Raw genomic sequence first — 20,554 nt, 5'->3', positions numbered from 1 at the left:
CTTTTTTCAGTAGTTACCTTGGCATCATTTAATATTCAGACTTAAAAACATACATGAATCATCTCAAGGATCATATTAATTCTTACTCTGACAGATAATTATTGCCCTCCCCTTCCTGCCACTCCTCCAAGCATAATATTGATGGATTAACTCTCTAGACCACAAACCATCTTCCACATGACCATGGAAAAAATCAAAAAGGAAATAAAGAAAGTTATAGCAACTGAGTCATAACCCTACATGAAGCAATTTGGTTGTGTAAGTTACCTTTGCACACCTGTGACCAAAATCCCTGAAAGAACAATTTAGAGGGAAGAATTTCAGAGCGCTCAGTCCATGGTTGTTTGGCTATATGTGCTTGAGTAGGATGTGACAGGAACAGTTGGTGGAGGAGAGCTGTGCACCACATGGCAGAGTGGAGCAAAAATAAGGAGACAAGGCAAGGTATAGCCCCCAAAGTCATGCCTCCAGTGATCTACTTCCTCCAACCAGGCCTTACTTTCTATAGTTTCACCACCTCCCAATAGTCTATTCAAAATTTCAATCCACAAATGGATTAAACCATTGATTAGATCAGCGCCCTCTTGATCTAATCATCTCTGGAAACACCCTTACAGACACATCCAGAGGTGTTATTTACTAATCTCCTAAGCATTTCTCAATCCAGTCAAGCTACCAGTGAAGATTAACCATACATTGGTCATTTGGTCTTCCAAGTAAATCTGTTTAGGGCATAGTACACATTTCAGAGAAATGGAACAAAGGAGGGAATGAGCAAATTATAGCAAAAAGAGAAGGAAACCCTATGTAAAGGGTTTGAACAATGGGGCATCTATTTAAATAGATGATGACATTAGATTTAGCATCTTAACAATATTGCTTCCATCAGCTTCAGAACTCAATTCAGTAGCTCTTTCTTTAAAGTATTATAAAATTCCCTGTACAAGAACAAAGTGGATAAAGTATAGCACATTAAATTGTCCCTCTCTTCCTCTAAGGAGAGCTCACTTTGCATACCAAGAGACAAATGCCCAGACAAGCATTTCCTGTTTTCCACCAATGCTAAGGTGCTAATTATTTTGTTGTTGAGATATAAAATGGCACAACTACTATAGTAAACAGTATGGAATTTCCTCAAAAAATTAAAAGTAGTTTTATCACATGATCTAACAATTCTACTTCTAAGTAGATATCCAAAAGAACTGAAAACAAGGATTCAAGTACATCATTGTTCACCTATGTTCATAGCTACATTATTTGCAATAGCTAAGAGGTGGCAGCAACTCGGGTATCCATCAATGAATGAATGGGTAAAAATGTAGGCTGTACATACTATGGAATACAACTCAGCTTTAAACAGGAATGAATTTCTGACATATGTTACAACACGAATAGACCTTGAGAATATTATGCTAAGTAAAATAAGCCAATCACAAAAGGATAAATAGTGTACAATTCTATTTAATCAGGTTCATAGAGACAGAAGGTAGAATGTTGGCTGCCAGGGACTAGGGGAGGGAGGGAAACTGGGGAGTTAATGTTCAGCGACTATAGATTTTCCATTTTGAGAGATGAAAGAGTTCTGGAGATGGTATTGATGGTTATACAACAATATAAATGAACTTAATGCTACTGAATTATACACTGAATGGTTAAGAGGGTAGATTTTACATTACGTATATTTTACCATACTAACATATATATAATTTAAAAACTAGGTCAATGTTTCTTAACCTTTTTTTCATTATGGATCCTTACATAAACACCCTCTTTAGGCATTTTTTTTCCTAGTCACCCCCCTCCAAAGAAATGTTAATACCAGAGATAGGCCACACGTTTGTTTGTATACAGTTTGCTTTACATGTAAAGAAAAAAAGGTTTTAATAGTTAGATATGGTGGCACATACACATGTAATCCCAGCACTAAGGAGACTGAGGAACAAGGATTATAAATTTGAAGCTAGCCTGGGTTACAGAATAAGAATAAGATTTTATTTTTACCCTTTGAGAACTACTTTCTGCCTGGGCATTATGACCTTCATATAGTATAGTACATGTTAGGTGATAGTCAACTTGAAATCAGAATTTATGAGAGCAACACACAGAATTTGTTTTTATTAGTATATGTTAAAAATCCAGGTAGTTGTCATAAATAATAGAGTTAAAGAAACCTATGTGCAAAAATATTTAAAAATCACAAATTCATCTTTTATTTAACAGCTATTTTCTGAGCACATACTATATGTTAGTTTCTGTGCTAAGCAAAGGGAATGATGAACAAAAATGACATGTTCCTTACCCTCATAGTACTTTATGAGGTAGTTCAGTGGATGAGACAAACTGGTCAAAAATCACACAAATAAATACAAAACAACATCAGTAAATGTCTCAAAAGAGAGCTAGAGAGATACTTGGCTGTCCAGGAAGGTGCTAGAGGAGAGGAAGTGATGATTGAGCTGAGCCTGGAAGATGAAAAGACCTTAAGTAGCAAAGAGGAGAAGACAGACCTTTCCAAAGATCAGGGACACAGTGTGCAAAGAACCTGTGATGAGAGGGAGCAAGATACCTTCAGGAAACCCAAAGAAGACATGAGTGAAGCTGGTGGAGTAGCTCAAGTGGAGTACCTGCCTAGCAAGCATGAGGCCCTAAGTTAAAAAACAAATAAATAAAATAAAAGATATGAGTGACTGGGACAGCAAGCAAGTGATATAAATGGAAAAATGGAGCTAGTCATGGTTTCTCAACCTTGGCACTCTTGGCATTTGGAGCCTGATAATTCTTTATTGTGAGCTGTTCTATGCATTACATGATCTGTACAAGCATCCCTGGCCTCCATCCACTAAGTGGAGTAGTACAGACGTGGCCAAATGTCCTCTGGAAGGCAAGGTCACCGTCAGTTGAGAAGCACTGGACTGGAGAGATAAGCATAGGCCAGACCATGTAGGCCTTGTTACGGAGATTTGCTTTAATCCATGAGCAGGGGATGCCTTTCAGGATCACAAAGGTGAAAGGAGGATGATATAACCAGAACTGCCTTTCTGAAAGACCTCTGCCAGCAGTGAGAAAATGTAGAAGAAGGAAAATCCAGGTTAAAGGAGACATGGATAGACAAATTAAGAGACCAAGTTTAGCAGCTCCTAGACTGGTCCTTGTGAAAGATGATATCACCTTGGACTTGGGTGGTGAGTGGAAGAGATGGAAAAAAAAAAGTGGATGAATTTGACAGACAGGAAGTAAAACCAACAGAACTTGGTGATAGATTGGACACGTAGGATGAGTCTAAAATAGACGTGAGGTATGACTCATGTCTGAGCAAGTGGATGGGTAATGGTGCCATTTATTAAAATGAGTTGGAAGTGGCCTAGGGTTGTAGGGTACTATTGCACTGTTTTATCATGTTAGATTTGAGGGACCCTAAAAAATGAGGTGAATATAAAATGGTGATTGTTTTGAGGGGAACCAGTGGGAGGGCAAAAGGAGAGGGTGGGGGGTGGTGAATATGAATTAACACTAAAACCCATTAAATTGCTTTTAAAGGGGGGAAGAAATATAAGAAAGAGTAATAGAGAAGGTAAATTTGATCAAAATACATTATATGCATATATGACATATCACAATGAAACCCCTTTGTATAATTAACATATGCTAATAAGAATAAAATTCAAAAGAGAATGAAAAAAATCGAGATACTCAGAACCTGATGCCAAGCAGGTAATTGGATATGTGAGTCTGGAGCTTTAGGATCTAGACTTCAGCTATGAATGGGGAGCAAATGGTCTAAAGGTGGTTGTCTCAGCTGGGAAAGGGTATGACGCCACCTAGGGAAGGAATATTGGAGGAAGGATGAGGCCCCAGGGCTGGGTTGAGTGTGACCATCATGTAATGACTTGATACACAAAACTACACCGAGAGAAGGCATGGCAGGAATGTTAGTCAAGGACGATCTGGAGCTGGATGCCAGTGGCTCATATCTGTAATCCTCAATACTCAGGAGGCAGAGATCAGAAGAACTGTGGTTCAAAACCAACCCCAGGCAAATAGCTCATGAGACCATATCTTGAAAAAACCCATCATAAAAAAAGGGCTGGTGGAATGGCTCAAGAGGTGAGGGCATCTGCCTAGTAAGCATGAGGCCCTGAGTTTAAACCTCAGTACCACAAAAAAAAAAAAAAAAAAAAAAAAGAAGAAGAAGACAGATGTGGACTTTCAGATGCCCAGAGAAGAAAGGAGTCAACAAACATGGAAGGCTAACCTGGGTCAAGTCCTACTGAGAGACCAAACAAGAGGCTAAAGCAAGTCCACTGGATGTAGAGCAAAGGTTACTGCTGATCTTAGTGAGAGTGGCTTAGGAGGCTTAATGAGGAGAGGGGCCAAATGGGAATGGGTTGGGGAATAGGAGGTGAGGACATGGAGACAGAGAATAGATAACATCTTGAGACACTAGACAGGGAGGGGAGAAGAGCAGAAACTGGGAAAGGGTTTGAGGATTTTCTTTTTGATGGTGCTGGGGATCGAACCCAAGGCCTTGCACCTGGTAGATTAGCACTTTTCCACTGAGCGTTAAACCAGCCCAATAAGGATGTTTTACAGTGGGAACAGCATGAACATGTACCGATGTCAACTGGGAGAATTCTATTGAGAGGAGTCAGATAGTCAAGGAAAAGGGATGCCTCTGAGGAGGGAGGACTGAGATTCCAAGCATGGGCAGGCAATGCCGAAGAGAAGGAAGGAAAAGAGGAGAGGAAGGAGAGGGGAGATTGTGTGCGGGAGAGGAGAAATGGAGAGGCTTCTGCTGGGAGGGAGAGGACACTGGGCACAAGAGGGAAGAAGTCCAGAGGCTGGAGGAGAGTGGAGAAGTTTGAAGTTATGAAAATCATTATTAGAATAATGACTTTCAGGAAGCAGCAGACCCTTGGGTAGCTAAGAAAAATAACACAGTTGAAATACTCCTTACTTGTATTAGTGTCATACAGGTGCCATAACAAAGTACCACAAATGGAGTGACTCACTGCAATAGAAATTTACTCTCCCATGGTTCTGGAGGCCACAAGTCCAAAATCAAGGTGTTGGCAGGGCTGTGCTTCCTCTGAAGGCTCCAGACAAGATCTTTCCTCATCTTTTCTAGCTTCTGGCAGTTTCTGGCAATCCTCGCCAATCCTTGGCACTTCTTAACTTAGATGCATTGTGCTGATCTCTACCTCTGTCTTTACAGGGCCTTCTTCCCTAAGTGTCTGCCTACAAATTTCCCTCTTTTTATAAGGATACCAGTCATTAGATTAGGGTACATCCTAATCAGTAGGACTTCATCTTGATTTGATTGCATCTGCAAAGACCATGTTTCCAAATAAGTTCTCATTCACATGTTCCAAGTAGACATGGGTTTTGTCTAACCCAGTACATTGCTAAGATATGAGACCATGTTAATGCAGTTAGAAGAACTTACAGAATTAAAACAAAAATGTTTTAAATAGCTAACGTTTATGGATTCCCAAGTGCCTCACCAGTGTGGTGCCACACACCCTTCACAACTATTATATATATGATATTCCTACTGTCCCATGTTACAGATGAGGAGGAAACAGGCTATGAGTAGCTGAGTGACCAGCCCAGGGTAAGAACCTGGCAGAGTCAGGACCTGAACCAGTCACTCTGACTCCAGAAGCCACTGTTAACACCAGATTTTCCAATTGCCCTTTTCCAGTTGCTCCTTAATTAATTAGAAAACCAAACTAATCAACTATTGCTCTGCCTCAGGAACTACCTCTCCCCACCAACATTCTTTTACCATCTATTGTTTTCTACATACATCTTTTTATACATTCAGAATATTTGCAACTGCGTGCTATGTGGGAGCCTACTGTGTGGGAATAGAAGCCTTCTACTTGGGCCATTTCAGCTTGGAAAAATGTAGCTCTCCCTTTTCCAGTAATTTCTGGGCTTGGCTTTCTTTCCCCAGGTCCCCAGCATCCAATTCATGGAGTTCTTGGAAGCAGAAAACCAGGATGACTGCTACAGCACAGGAGCTGGCTGTGTCCACACCCAAGACCAGCATGGGGTGTATGTCATGTATGACGCAGCCTTGAGGGATCTGGAGGACCTAGAGGCAGAACTGCTGCTCGTGGCCAGTTACTACATCGAGAAAGAAAAAAGTAAGAAGTCAGGGTTTTAAAAACCAGGCAAATGAACAAAGGCACATAAAAGCCCTATTCAGTGCCATCTACCCCAACATATAAACATATATCCAATGGTATCTAAAAATGCAATTAGCACATGCAACCCCTTGCCCCCAACACACACCCACTTTGGAAAGGATATGGTTTGTTACCAGCTCAGTCCTCCTTCTGATGGAGACTGTGACTATTTAAGGGCTCGGTTGTAATTCTTGCTGTTGTTTAGATTCTACTTGTTGCTCAGAGACATTTCTGCATCACCCCCCGGGAGCAAGGGATGTGGTGCTGGGCCCTGACAGAAGCAAAGCAAGCAAGTGAAATGAATGACTTCTTTTCTAAGCAATGGACCTGGAAGAACCAGCATTTAGAAGCAGAGACATCCATCCCTGGGTTCCTAACAGGAAACCACTAGGATGTAGGAGGATCTGGCTAAGAAAATGCCAGACAAGCCCCAGAGGGAGGAGTCATTACTCAGGGCAATCAAGTAACCCATAATATGTGTTTGTGCTCCTTTTTGGTACTATCATCTAAATTTCCAATTTTAGAAATAGATGAGGTAAGAATATTTGTTTTGAAATAATATGATAGTATTAGTATTACTTTTGGAAAGAGCTTAGAATTTCTAGTCATATTGAACATGTAAGGGAAATTGAGCAAGTGTTTGTGTTATTTTGTAACATGTATAGACTGTAATTAAGCATAATTCATGTTCATATTGTTATAAAATGCTGCTTGAAGAATGCTTGACAACTAACTTTTCAGATCCCAGACAGAATTAATTTAATGGAGGATTGGACTCTATGTCCTGTCATTGCCACAACCATTAGTATCTGAATCATGTAGTGATGGCATCCAATAATCCAGGATATTTAATTTCAGCTCTTAGCCTTTATCTTTATTGGCTGACCTACATGCAATGCGTCATTTTTGGCCATATTAACTTTATGATTCCCTTGCAACTATTTCTAGCTGCTAAGAGTTTAATTTGATTGACACACATTTAACCACATGGGCATTACAATGGAGCTAGTATCTAGTCATCATTGTGAAATGATTTCCCAACTGTTGTCAGAGTTCCTGATCAAAGCCTTTCTCTCACTAAATACTCATCACATACTTGATAATTATTCAACTCCCACTCAGCACCTGAAAATTTCTTGCCTTCTAATATTTTCTTCTGAAATAGGTCACTTAAAAATTTAAAGCAATAAAAAAGGACAATAAACAAGAAGAAAAAAAAAACCCCAAAATTAAAGCAATAATAATGCTGATAGTGAAAATTAACATTAACACAGTGGAAAACTATTTCAACTAATAATAACAATGATTTACTTTATTGATTTAAGTTAGTAATTAACCTACTTAATGAACATCTTGGAAACTTCTTTGAAAGTTTTTGACTTAGCTAACATTAATGGAAATAGCATGCTAACCTGAGTTTGTTGTTAAATTATCAGGGACCTGGTTTTGAAAAACAAGAAACGTGTGTTTTGCCTTTAAAGTTATGTTTGAGGAAATTTTAGCATAGATTTCATGTCGATTAAATTTTGGATTTATTTCCAAAAGTAGTCTTTAAAATGAGAAGTCAACAAATATGAACTTGAGCCTAGTTTTTGCAGGTGGCTCTTTAGTTGACTTTTTAGGCCTCCCAGTGACTGGTTGGGTCTTCCACTCCTGAGGTGGGGCTAATAATCTGAGGGATGCATTCTCATAGAAACAGCTTTGGAAAGACCTGTCTCTAATCATTTCCATCCTCTTCTCTCCCAGGTCACAAAGAGGGCAGCAAGTCAAAGAGTAGCCAGACCTGGGGATGGGCCCATGCAAGTGTGGACAGATTTGCTGTGCTGTATGACATGTGGTCTTGGGAAACAGCTCTTCTGCAAAACAAATGCCAGGTATTATTTCTAGAAGACAAAACATCTGTTAAAAACCATTCTTACCTGATCCTGTAGGTTTTTTTGTTTTGTTTTGTTTTCTGTTAAACCAATGAGATTTTTAGGGAAGTTCTCAATAAAGGAAATCATTTTTATTTAAATAATCTCAGCTGACTATAAGAATGTGAGTAACAAATTTTATTGTCTTTCCTGTTGTTTTCATCACAAAAAATGTGAAGGATACTGGTTTATCTTGCAGGCATAAATGTGATAAGAGAGCTATAAGATTAAGACCTTTCATATACATGCTTTTAGTGAGAATGGATGGTAATGCCACTCATATTATCCAGTCATAGGGATAAGCCTGGCTTTGCTAAATACAAACTGACTGATCCATCAAGGACTTTAAAAGCATATGCCACTGTGGGGTGGGTGAAAGTAGTGGGTAAGGGGTGCTGAGTGCAGTTAAGTTATGAGGATGAGTTTATAACAATGAAAACAAGTTACTAAACCACCAACCATATCATTAATAATTCACATCTCGATAATAAATGAGATACTGAAGTTGCACTTCATTTGTGTCCTTAGTGTGAATTTTTAGCCCTGCTAATCATCACCATTGTTAGTTTATTTCAAGAAACATTAAGTATTTACTCTGCCAGGTACTGTTCCAGGCATTAGAGACATGTAGATAAGTAAGAAAACATGATCCTTATTTTTAAGAAATTTATAGTTTATATCTGATCTTATTTAAATGACTGAGAAATGATAAGTTATAGTCTATAAAAGTTCATGTAATCTCTAAGCAAAAAGTATAACTAGTGGCTTACAGGTTAGAGTTGAGACACATTCAAGGGAGACATGGGCACTCCAGTGAAGGGAGAGATTTGTCTCATTTGGAGGCTATCAGAGTGGAAAAAGGAAGTCTACTCAGAGAAACAGATATTTACTCTTACTACTAAAAGATGGATAAGATATCTGTTAGAAAAAAATATTCTTAAGCAAAGGAAAGAGCATTTACAATGTCAGGAAGGTGTCACATGGGAATGACCAATTAGAATCATTTGTAGACTGCTATGACTAGGATGTAAACCTAAATCTGTTTTAGGTGCAGGCTGTGAAAGGCCTTTGAATCATGCTGTTAAGAGCCTTATCATATTAGCAAGAAAGAGGCATTGGTGAGCCTCCATAGCTCTGTTTTCAACAGCAGTCTTGGTGTGGGCATGGAGAATGGATTGGGATAGAAAGTCCCCGGAGAAAAGTAGTGCAGCTATCTCAGCAGTGACATGAAGAGTTAGAAGAAGGCTTTATGGAAAGAATGTAGAAGTGAGGACAGCAAAGAGGAGCAGACTCTACCACATTTTGAAGTAGAAATGGTGGGATTTGAAGACTAGACCTGGATCTCCGTGAGAGAGCAAGAGTAGATTTTAAAGGACTTCCAAAGAGTCATGGAGGAGGCTGTTAACTGAAGCAGAATACAGGAAAGGGGAAGCTATATTGACTCTAAGACACAGGCATTTCAGGGGTTTGCTAATGTAGATGTTTTGTGAGGAAGTACAGAATGACGTTCAGGAGCTGAGGTGTGATGACTGTATGTCGAACCAGGATAATGAATCAGAACAACTGGGGAAAGCCTCCTTGACTTCTATGTATTAGGGGCAGGTCATGAGCGAGGACTAATCAAACAGACTGCAGGAAAAAAGACAGAAGAAATAGTATTATAAGAGCCGACAGAAAAAAGTTATACTTAGGAAGTGGTTGCTGGTGACGCACAGTGAAATGTCAGATGACCCCTCAAAACCCAGCAGTGGGATCAGCACACAGGTGGCCAGTGACAGCTGCGAAAGACTCTTTCAGAAGGATTTTGGGGGTGGAAGCCAGAGTGTAGTGCACTATGATGTGGTCTGAAGATGGAGAAGAGGGGATGGTTTCTTTGAATTTTTCTAGTAGAATTTTTTTCATCTATGCTCTAGTCTGTTACTCATGGAGAAATCACTTGATTTTTTTGTTATTTTTTTTTTTAAACCACTGGCAGTGTTAAAAGACGCAAGGCTTGAGCTCTAAAAAAAATATATTCCTTTTTTCAAAGGTTTGTCTGGAACTTTGACCTGCCAATTACAACCGTACTTTGATCAACTAAGTAAATGAGAGATTTACATTCATAGTGCAAGTAACTGGAAAGGCTGTATTAAATGTAAACAGGACAGAATGCCTAAACTCAAAAGTTGATTGGTTCAGGCATGAACTTTAAGCAGCCCCTCTTTCCTGTACTCTTTCCCCAACTTCCCTTTCAACTCCTCTAGGCCTGTGGAGGCCCCAGGCAGGACTCAATGGCAATGAAGAGTCAGAGAGGGTAGAAAAGCAATTTTTTTTACACTTGAGCCTATGGTCCATTTTGTGCTAAGCTATAGGGCTGTTCACTAGCTCCTTCTGGGGTAAATGAAACCATTTTAATTTAAAACAATTGTTGAAAATATCTCCTCCTTTCTACCCTGAGAATAAGTTCTCTATAGAAAGTGAACATTTTGTGCCAAAACTGTAAAATATGGCCTTTCAAGTCAGAAATTCTGTCCAAAGAGCCTATTTTTTAATGGCTAAGCCACATTTCTATTGAAAGTACAATTGATTTCCCCCAGTACTGATTCTACTGCCAAGTTTTCTCAGCTGTTTTTGATTTTTAGATATATTGGTATCACTACTTAAGAACTGCCTGAACATATTGGGCTCTTTTAAATTCTAAAAATAATCATGTTATATATGAACACTCATAAAATTGGAACTGATGCTAATTTAAGTGGATTAAAGAGCTCAGAGCAGCCAGTTATTTGCTGCACCGGTTCCTAGGTGACGTGTACCATCTGCTAATTCTCTCCCCAGCTCCAAAGGACACATTTCCAGGACAATTTGAATTAGTGCATGCAGCACTCAAAAAAGATCCTCATGTATTGTTCCTTTGGAAAAAAAAATTGTGACAATTTGTATCTAGCATTGATTTTCTGTTTTGAACTTTCATTTGACCTAAAACATTATTTTAAAACTTTTTCAAATCCTAGAAATAATGAAGTATCGTATAAACACAGTGAGGTTTGAGATTTATTTTGTCCATTTTCTTATTTTCACCACTGGTTTTCTGCCTGCTATCAGGGTGTACAGCATATTATTTTGCCTGAGAGTTGGCCCTTGACACACACAGGTGACATTTGACAGGCTAGGAAGACTTCTTAGACAAATATCAACCCAGAGTTTAAATGGAAATGTGCCAGTTAGCAAACAGATAATAAATAGAACCCATGAGGCAGAAAGATCACATTCCACCCCGTTGGGAAAGAATTCATAATAAAATTTTGCAAAGACCCACCTGATAGCTTTTCAAAGTTGAGCTCAAAACTTGCCGAAGTCTTATCAATTTAAAAAGAGAGCTACACTTTCCTTCTTAACAGACAATGAAACATTACAATAATTAAAACATACTAAAAAATATTTGTTATTTTTCTTAAATTCAAATTTGATTGGATTTTTTTGTTTGTTTTGTTTTGTTTCTCTTACAGTACTGGAGATTGAACGCAGGGCCTTACACTTGCTAGGCAAGGGCTTTCTATCACTTGAGCCATGACCCCAACTCTTTTGTGTTATATTTTGGTTTTGAGACAGGGTCTCACTAACTTTGCATGGGCTGGCCTCAAACTCATGATCCTTCTGTCTCTGCCTCCAGAGTAGCTGACATTAAGGGCATGTGCCACCACGCTGGCTTGTCCTATGTTTTTATTTGCTAAATCTGACAATCCTATCAATAACAATAGTGAGTGTGCAATTTAGCATGAACCTTTGCAACCTGACATCAAAGGATTGGGATCACCAGCAAGAACTCTTACCCCCTCCCCCAATTCCCCATGAACTTCCTCTAGTAACCAAACAATTGGGCTCTTTGTTCAAAACCAGGTCAAGGAAGTATAAATACCATAAACCAGCTCCTGGTATTATCCTGGCCCCGCCAAGAGGGTTCAACTTAGTCCAGAATAAATTGGGAAGTAATTGTTTCTTTCCTAATCTCCCCCTAAGGCTACTGAGTGACACCCTTCTTACCCCATCTAGTCATTCTTCCTTTGTTTCTGTTTTATTTTCTGCTATTTAATAATTGAATATAATTCTAAAGTAGAGCTTGGTGGATGGAACAGAGTAATTTAGATCACCCTCATTACTTCATTTTCCCTGGAGATAACTTAAAGTTAAGGCGATCACCATCTTCCTTCACTGCTTTCTCTACACTTGTGATATGTGAATTTCTAACCTGTGGATCATCTTCTGTGGCACAAGCTTTTAGCTTCCTTTTGTGTTTTCTCTTCACTATTAAGGTTGATTCAAGGCTTGTTGGGTCAATGTTTCCCAAAAGGAAGCCTCTGAAATCAGGTGCTAAATAAAGTGCCCCAGCCTCTCCCTCCCTGAACTTTGGGGCCTTCAGACAACTGAGCATCTCTTAATAGAGCAGTATTTGATTCCCAGTGTGCTGTTCATTCTCAAGTGTTTAATTCTCTTGTGTAGAAGAGGGAGACTTTCTTCTCTGTCCTGTTAGATTAAAATCTTAGGCCCCAAAAGTTAAACTTAAAAAAGAAAAAGTGTTGACTATGTATGCTACAGAGGCCTTCACTCAAAAGAACACCCAAAGAAGCAGCAAGGCCCAGGGGTTTATATGCTATTTTAAAATGTAAAGTGACTAGACTAGGATTAGTGTAGTACCTTTGAATGCATAGTCTCATTGGAGCTCACAGTTATTACAGAATTACCTTATTAATTATACAGCCTCCTTTTATTTGTGGAGATTAGAAGAAGACAACAGAAGCAGGTCAAACTCAAGTCCAGTTCTTCTGGCTCCAAACCCTCACCCTCTATGACTTTGTGCGTTTACTAACTGCCAACTTGTATTGGTGTTCTACATGCTCACCCCAGGGCCACCAGCTATCCAGAGGTTCAAAGTTGTGTCTTTCCTGCAGAGGCTCTGGGCTTGCCAAAGCTGTGGTGGGACCTCCCCTCTCCTTGCTGGGCCCCAGGGCTGCCTCTGCTGTTTCCTGACTATAACCTCATTTTCAGCTTCTTGATAGTTACTTTGAAGCCTACCAGCACACACTGGACCCTGAGGAAAGGTTTGCCTTGGCACAAGTGATGACTGACATCATGCATCGTCGCCCCAAGTTTGATCTCAGCTACTCTTATTTTGTTAAGGCCTACCAAGATGAATGCACGTGCCTGAGGCTTCACCTGCAGCTAGTGGGGGGCATCCTCAACCATCAGGTGAGTAGGGTTTTTAATATTGCATGTGAAGAAGAAGATGGAACACATGAGTCAAAAGTGAAAATAATGTTCTCCTTTCATCTCTGTGATTTACTGGAGACCACTTTCTAAATGAAAAGGCAAAGCTCATCAAGAAGATGGGTGATTTCTCCAGGTTGGCCAGCCTCAGGCCAGGTTGGCTGAGAATCTCCTCCAACCATTCACTGTCAAGCGCAACTAGGAGGCCCTAGAGCCCAGAAGACTTTGAGGTGCTCCTCCATCACCTGGCATCAGGACTTCGGCCTGAGCCTCTCCTTCAGCCACTAGGCAGCTTTTTAACCATCCAGGAGTGATGGACCAAATGAAAATAAGGATTCTACACCAAAAAAAGTGATTGTTTTTAAAAGGACACCAAAAGAAATGATTATTGGCCTGGTATGGTGGCTCACACCTATAATCCCATCTACTTGGGAGGCAGAGATTGGGAGGATAGCTATTAGAGGTTAGCCTGGGCAAAAAGTTGGCAAGACCCCACAAGCCAGGTTGTAATGGTGTGCACCTATCATCCCAGCTAAGTGGGAGGCATAAGTAGGAAGATTGTGGACCAAGGCTGGCCCAGGTAAAAAAACGTGAGAATCTATTTTGAAAATAGGTTAAAAGAAGGAAGGAAGAAAAGGAAGGAGGGAGGGAGGGAAGGAAGGAGGAAGGAAGGAATGAAGGAAAGAAGAAAGGATGGAAGGAAAGAAAGAAAGAGAAAGGGAAGGAAGGAAGAGAAAGAGAAAGAGAAGACATTGTATGTCCTTTAGGGAAAAGTTAGACACGAAGCAAGCAGGAGATGAAGGACATTGCAGCCTGGTTGGACTTAATTACTTGACAGCAAATTTTCTTTTACTCTTAAAATTGGTTGCATTTGCTTTCCTTGGCTGACCCTTGGCTCAGGCTGAGACCAGCATGTCTCACTGCAAACAAGTCTTCAAAACAATGTCTGGGTGATTATAAAGAGACTGTGAAGGGATGATATCCTTCTCCTGTCAAGGTTCATAGCTCACATCCATGGGAAAGTTTAACTCTTCTCATTGTAACCCCTATGCTACATTTTTAGATGGAGTGTCAGCGGGAATATGTACCAAGGCTCTGGCGAGAGGATCATCCAGATGGTCGGAGTACATTTGGACTTCCCCTTAACATAATTTGCAAGCAGCTTATTTCCATCAGCAATAGCTGGTAAGTTGATGTTGTCTCTAGGCATTTTACACATAATCTTCTAGATTAATTAAGGGTATAGTGTTAAAAATCTAAATACTACTTCATAAAGCACTTCTCAGGGATTTGGAGTGATGACAGATGTATCTGAAACAGCCACAAAAGAGAGATTCCCTCAAATATTGAATTTTTGTTTGCTTTGTAAGTAATAAAGAATAGGTGGCTAGAATTTAAACATGTCACTTAGTGCAGAATTGTCACTCCCTTGAAAGGTCCTGTGTGGGAAAATAGCTGTTCTTGAAATGTACATAATATCTGAAACATAGATGTGCTTAAAAATTCCTTCAGAAAGGAATTTCATTCTTTTAAGAAGTGTTGCTAAAGAGGTTTCTAAAGATTTGTCTTGTGACTTCACCCCTTTAAAGAACAGAGTTCAATTTCCTGAGACCACTTAGACAGGGCACACATTTTGTCACCCCTTCCACATGACCACTTCCCTCCCCATTCCCTCCAGTCTTTGAGGATAAAGGGACCAGGAAGTAGGTGGCAAGCCCCAGGTTGATCTGAATAGCCCTAGATCATGATCTCTCTGTTGTCTTCAAATGGGTGGAGAAATTGTTTAGTTCTTCTCAGTCTGCAATGAATACATGTGGCAGGTGGTGTGCTAGGAGCTGGGGCCCCAGATGTGAACACAGGCATGGCCCTATGTTCTCAGGAGGTCTGCAGTCCAGCATAAAGACAGAAATTGCCATGATAGATTATGGTATCATCTTGGGAGCAGGCAGTGTGCCCTGGGAGTTAATAGCAGTGATTCTAACCTCATTTCTTACAAAAGAGCCCAGGAAGTTCCAAAAACAAAGCACTGCCTTTTGGCCAGAGACCTTTCTCAGGACTGATTTCTTCACTGTAATGTACTTGAGACACCAGCTGTGTGTGCATCTTGCTATGGCAAAGACCTGCTGTTCAGGAAATGGTTTTTGGCAGAACAGGCTAAAGCTATAAGGATAGTAAAACCCATTAGGATCGTCTCAAAAGTCAATGTCATTTGCTTGATGAGATTCCTTGGCAGACTTTGGGTTTTGTTTTGGTTTTTTTAAGATCCAGAACTAAGAGGACATCATATTAAGTGAAATTAGCCAGGTTCAGAAGGTCAGAAGCCACATGTTTTTTCTCATATATGGAATATAGACCTAATACAAATACAGCAATGTTATAAAAAACAGGTCACACTAAGGGCAAGTCACATACGAAAGAGAGTGAGTAAAAGAAGGAAGTTAAGAAGGTGAATGTAGTTAATGTACTCTCTATACAAGAATGAATATAGAATTTTTAAGCCTGCTGAAATCAACGCAAGAAGGGGATTAAGGTAGAAAGTAGAAAAATAGAGGAGATGAACCAATTCAGGCTATAATACATATATACATGGAAATGTTGTAAGGAAACTCCCTGTATAGCTATCTTAAACAAACAAAAATGTCATTTTGTCTTTTTTACAAAATCAGAGAAGAGGAACAAGTCCTGTCCATGGGGGGTTGATACCAGTGGTTAGGGGGAGGTTATAGGGAAAAGTGTAGGAAGATGAATATGGAGCAAATACTGGGCACACATGTATGTAAATGGAAAAATGAGACTTGTTGAAACTATTCCAGGAATGGGGGAAGGAGGAAAAAGGAGAATGATGAAGGGGGCAAATTCAGCTATTCTATATTTGATATATTGTAGGAACTTTTGTAAATGCTACAATGTACCCCCAGCACAACAATAAAAGAAAAAAACCCCACAAAGATTCAGGACTAAGCAAAGCCTGTTTGCATAGATTTAAATGGAAATGTTCTATATGTGTAGAAAAAGAACCTCGACTTATTCCATATCCTTTATTTCCAAAGGAATGAGCCATAGGGAAGCATTTTATTGTTTCTGGTCTAATCCATTTCTAAAATGCAACACCCATCCAGCAAGTATGAATGATTCCAGCACTTGTGTGTAGAATCTAAAAAATGTCTTTTTCCATTAACATTTGGTGGGGGAAGGGAGAGGATAAAACTTTAGGTGAAAAATAGACACTGATAACCATGAAAGTAATTTGTTTTTTATTTAGCTACTTTTGTTTTAAGCGATCTTGTTTTCAGATATTTGACCAGATACCAATCACTGAAATGTTGATAGTTGCCATACACACTCTTACTGGATACGTCAGTTTCTTTAGTTTTGGGGCTTTCATTAAAGCAAAGACCATGTTGTATAATCCAGTTGGTTCCATGGATTGCCTCTGATTGTCTGTCTCTCTGAGCTCCTAGTTCTTTATAATGCTCAGGACTTATAGAAGCTGTACTATTGGTCTTTAAAAATACAAAACTCAAGTATCTTCAGAAACATATTAAGCTCCTATTATAAAAGATCATTATTTGTTTTCCCTCCCTCTCAAGCCCAGCTTTGAAAAACATTTACCTGCTGGAGTTCCACCCTTCCCTCGGCCTGGCTGGGCTTATTCCCAGAGCCCTTGAGCACCTGCTCCGTGAGGCCTGCCACGCCTGCAGGCTCACGTCACCCAGTGGCTTCGCCTTAATGGAGCAACACATCTTGCAGCTGGCCCTGGACCTGTGGCTCAACCCAACCAAGCCTGAGGTCTGGTACAGCACACAACTCCAGAAAGATGTAAGTTCTTTCTGCAGGGGGCAGTTGGGTCCTTGGCAAAGAGAACCTTTCCCTCCAGATGTTACTACTTAGCTGTGCTTTTCTGTTTGGATTTATTCCCCTCTATTTGGCCAGAGAGGGAGCAGTCTTTTTTTTTTTTTTTCCAGTCAAGTTTCTAGTTTATTAGGATGCTGCAGTAATTAAAAGGGGAATCACATAGCTATGTGAAAAATATTTTCTGATTTATTTTATATAGTTTAACAATGAACATTGGTTAAAATTTATGTATTTTCTTCCCTTTAAGATTCTTCCTACAATTTGTTTTTTTTTTTGTCCTGAGTTAAACTCTGGTGAAGGAGAGAGAGCCTTGAGTTAAGACTCAAGAACCTGGAGTCAAGTTCAGCCCTGCCATTATGAACTTCCTATGTGACTCTGAGCAAGGATCTTAGCCTCTTTGAGGCCCTTTCATTTTTTGTAAAACTATGTTTGTGTAGCTGGGGCGAAGTCAATAAACTCAGTGATCTCTAACCCCTTCCTCAAATGCCCTATGGTCCAAACCATGGCCTAGTGATTTATATGGAGCCCATAATTGTGGCTGAGGCTATCTAGGCTTCTGTTAAGGTTGAGCCTGGCCTTCCACTTTGACCTTTCTCAGTGGGACACTTGCTGTGTGACAAAGGAACTTTCAAGGGCCCCAGCTTCCAAAAATATCTGCTGCTTGGGTCTGCCTTGGACTCCTATCTCCTCCTCCTGTCCAAACTAAAATTTGATTCAATTTTAAATTGATCAACATAATATAAAAGTACAAAGAACTTTAGTAAAGAGGAAAGAACAAAATTTAGCCTAAATAAAACCACTCAATTGCACTTATTCTCATTATTTTTCTGAATTTAAGTATTCGTCATATGCATAGTTATAAACATCTCCTTCATACATTGTTTTCTTCTGTTTTTCTCAGCTTGTATTATATTATCCTACATACTTTTTCATTGTACAGCCTAGTCTAGCTAGTCTGTGTACTTACCTGCAAACACATGATTTCCTACGTGGCGAATCGCAACTTCTCTAACCATTTCTCTACTGATGGGTCTTCAAGGGTGTCCAGTTTTTCATTATTATTAAAAATGCAGAAAGGTACATCTGCATGCTTACAGATAGTTTCACATTTTGAGTGTATTGGTTTTGCTAGATTTTTGGAAGCAGAATTGCTGAAATGAAATTTAAATCTTGGATACATGTTGGCATATCATTTTCCAAAAGAGCTGTGCCAACTTATGATGCCCCCACTAGAGAACTAATTCTGCTAGAACGTGCAGTACAGTATTAGGTGAAAGCATTTAATGTGTGAACTAATATACTATGCACATGAAAGATGCCACTATGCTCTTGATCTTCATTTCCTTGCTATTTATCATAATTATTTTTTTGCAAACGTTTTGTTACTAGCTGAATTTTTGTGAATTTTCTGCTCTCTCCCTTTACTAACTTATCTGTTGGAATTCTACTTTCATTCCTATCCATTTACACGAACTTTTCTTAAATTAAAATTTTAGTCTCTTGTCTATCATATTTGCTGCATTTGTCTATTTTAAAGCAGAAAATTCTTATTTTCATATAGTCAAATCTGTTGACCATTTCCTTTGCGGTTTCTTCTATCCTCCTAAATACAGCAAGAAGATCTTCTTCCAGATGTTTCATATTTATCTTATTTTATACTAATTTTAAGGACAACTTAAATTTTAAAATATTTAACTCCTTTTCCATTTCACAAGTGTGTGTGTGTGTGTGTGTGTGTGTGTGTGTGTGTGTGTGATATGTGAAGTGTGAATCAAAATTGAATTTCCCCCAAATTACCAGACATTTGGTTGGCTTCCATTTATTGAAAATTCTTTTCCCATTGTTTTATGGTGCCATATTTTAAAACTGTATCTGAAATTCTCTTATAAATGATATTGAACATCTGGAATACTTGTTTAATCTTCTATTGATGCTACAGTTTTAAGTATTATTTTTGAAATGTGTTCATATTTGGTTGTAGAAATGGTAGATATTCAGATCATTATTTTGTGTTAGGTTAGCAAATGGGAGAGGTGGTACCCTCAGAAGACATGCAGGAATTTAAAATCTCTTTGTTACCATGTTAGAGGACTGTGGAGACTAGAAGTCGCATCCTTGAGTAGGCAAGTCCTTTGGTGAACAAGTAGACAGATGAGGAAGCTGTGCACTTTGGGGGAACCACACCATGAAAGACAGAAGGGTCCCCAAGCTGGGTCTTTGCTGGCAGTGGCATAAAAGAGGACAGCAAAAATGTCAGAGCAGAGGCACCCACCAAGACAGGAGGGCATGAAGGGACACATGGGATCATGCAGAGTGGGCTGGGAGTGAAGGGATGCTGTGAAGCAGGTAATGTCTTGGAAAACTTCTGACCTTGCAATTGTGAAGCTAAGATACTGCTGTGTGACTTTGGAAAATTTAAAGGTTGTTTCAGAGCCCTGGTTGCTGAAGGGGAATAATGGTACCCATGATGCTACTTCATGGAAATTAGAAATACTTAGACATTTTGAAACTGCAATTAGAGGGGCTTGTAAAAATTATTACTGCTGGCCACAAAATAAAATCGATGACTTCTATTTCTATTTAGATAATTTTTGTCATTCCTGTTCTTTAAGCTTAAAACATTTATGATAATGATAACACTTATCATAATGATGGTAGCAATTATTTGTATGTTAACTCACCTCTCAGCAACCCTGCTCTAGTCATTGTCTGTCAGTGTTCAGTAGGTACCTAGGAAATCTGCATCTAGAGTCTGTACCATTGACAGTATTACTGCTATTTATTTTTGGTGGCAGTACTGAGGTTTGAATTCAGGGCCTTGCACTTGCTAGGCAGGCACTCTACCACTTGAGTCACACCTCCAACCTGATATTATTTATTTTCAATACATGAAGTTTATTCTTTTGTGTTTCAAAATTACTTTGTTTTCTTTCAGCTATTTTCAGCTAAAGTGATGGGTGATCCCTTTCTCGTGGAGGAGATAGGCTTGCTTGCACTCAAGTCTGCAGCAGACAAAGAACAGAAACAAGGCCAAGTTTCTCAGGTGCTGCTGCTGGAGACGTTTTCCAAACTTCTGGAACTCCTGACCCTTCGCCACCGACTGATAGAAATGAGTGTGGAGAGTGCACGCTTGGCTCGGTCAGTAGGGGCACCAAGAGGCCAGCCGGAACACTTCATGGCTAGATACCGGGACTAAGTAACACTCCATGTCTTGCTGCCTTCAGGCCTTGCCCCTGTCTGACCCCAGAGCAGCCAGAGTGAATTTTCTGGAGGTGTGGCTCAAGTGGCAGAGTGCTTGCCTAGTGAACAGAAGGTCCTGAGTTTAACCCTCAGTATTGACCAAAAAAAAAA

The 20,554-nt window shown here is 39.5% G+C and overlaps 1 protein-coding gene across 1 annotated transcript in view; it reads left to right on the top strand.

Annotated features, from left to right (window-relative positions):
• LOC109694757 (uncharacterized) overlaps positions 1-20,554 on the top strand; it is a 191,067-nt gene that overhangs the window by 57,998 nt on the left and 112,515 nt on the right. Inside the window, exons 15-20 of the mRNA XM_074066695.1 lie at positions 5,957-6,149; positions 7,938-8,065; positions 13,130-13,330; positions 14,412-14,533; positions 16,939-17,167; positions 20,139-20,341. Of these exons, the coding sequence (XP_073922796.1) occupies positions 5,957-6,149; positions 7,938-8,065; positions 13,130-13,330; positions 14,412-14,533; positions 16,939-17,167; positions 20,139-20,341 (1,076 nt within the window). The remainder of the gene's footprint in view (positions 1-5,956; positions 6,150-7,937; positions 8,066-13,129; positions 13,331-14,411; positions 14,534-16,938; positions 17,168-20,138; positions 20,342-20,554) is intronic.

The sequence above is a fragment of the Castor canadensis genome, chromosome 1, assembly GCF_047511655.1.
Source record: "Castor canadensis chromosome 1, mCasCan1.hap1v2, whole genome shotgun sequence".
NCBI lineage: Eukaryota > Metazoa > Chordata > Mammalia > Rodentia > Castoridae > Castor > Castor canadensis.
This window is presented reverse-complemented; position numbering and strand designations above follow the sequence as displayed.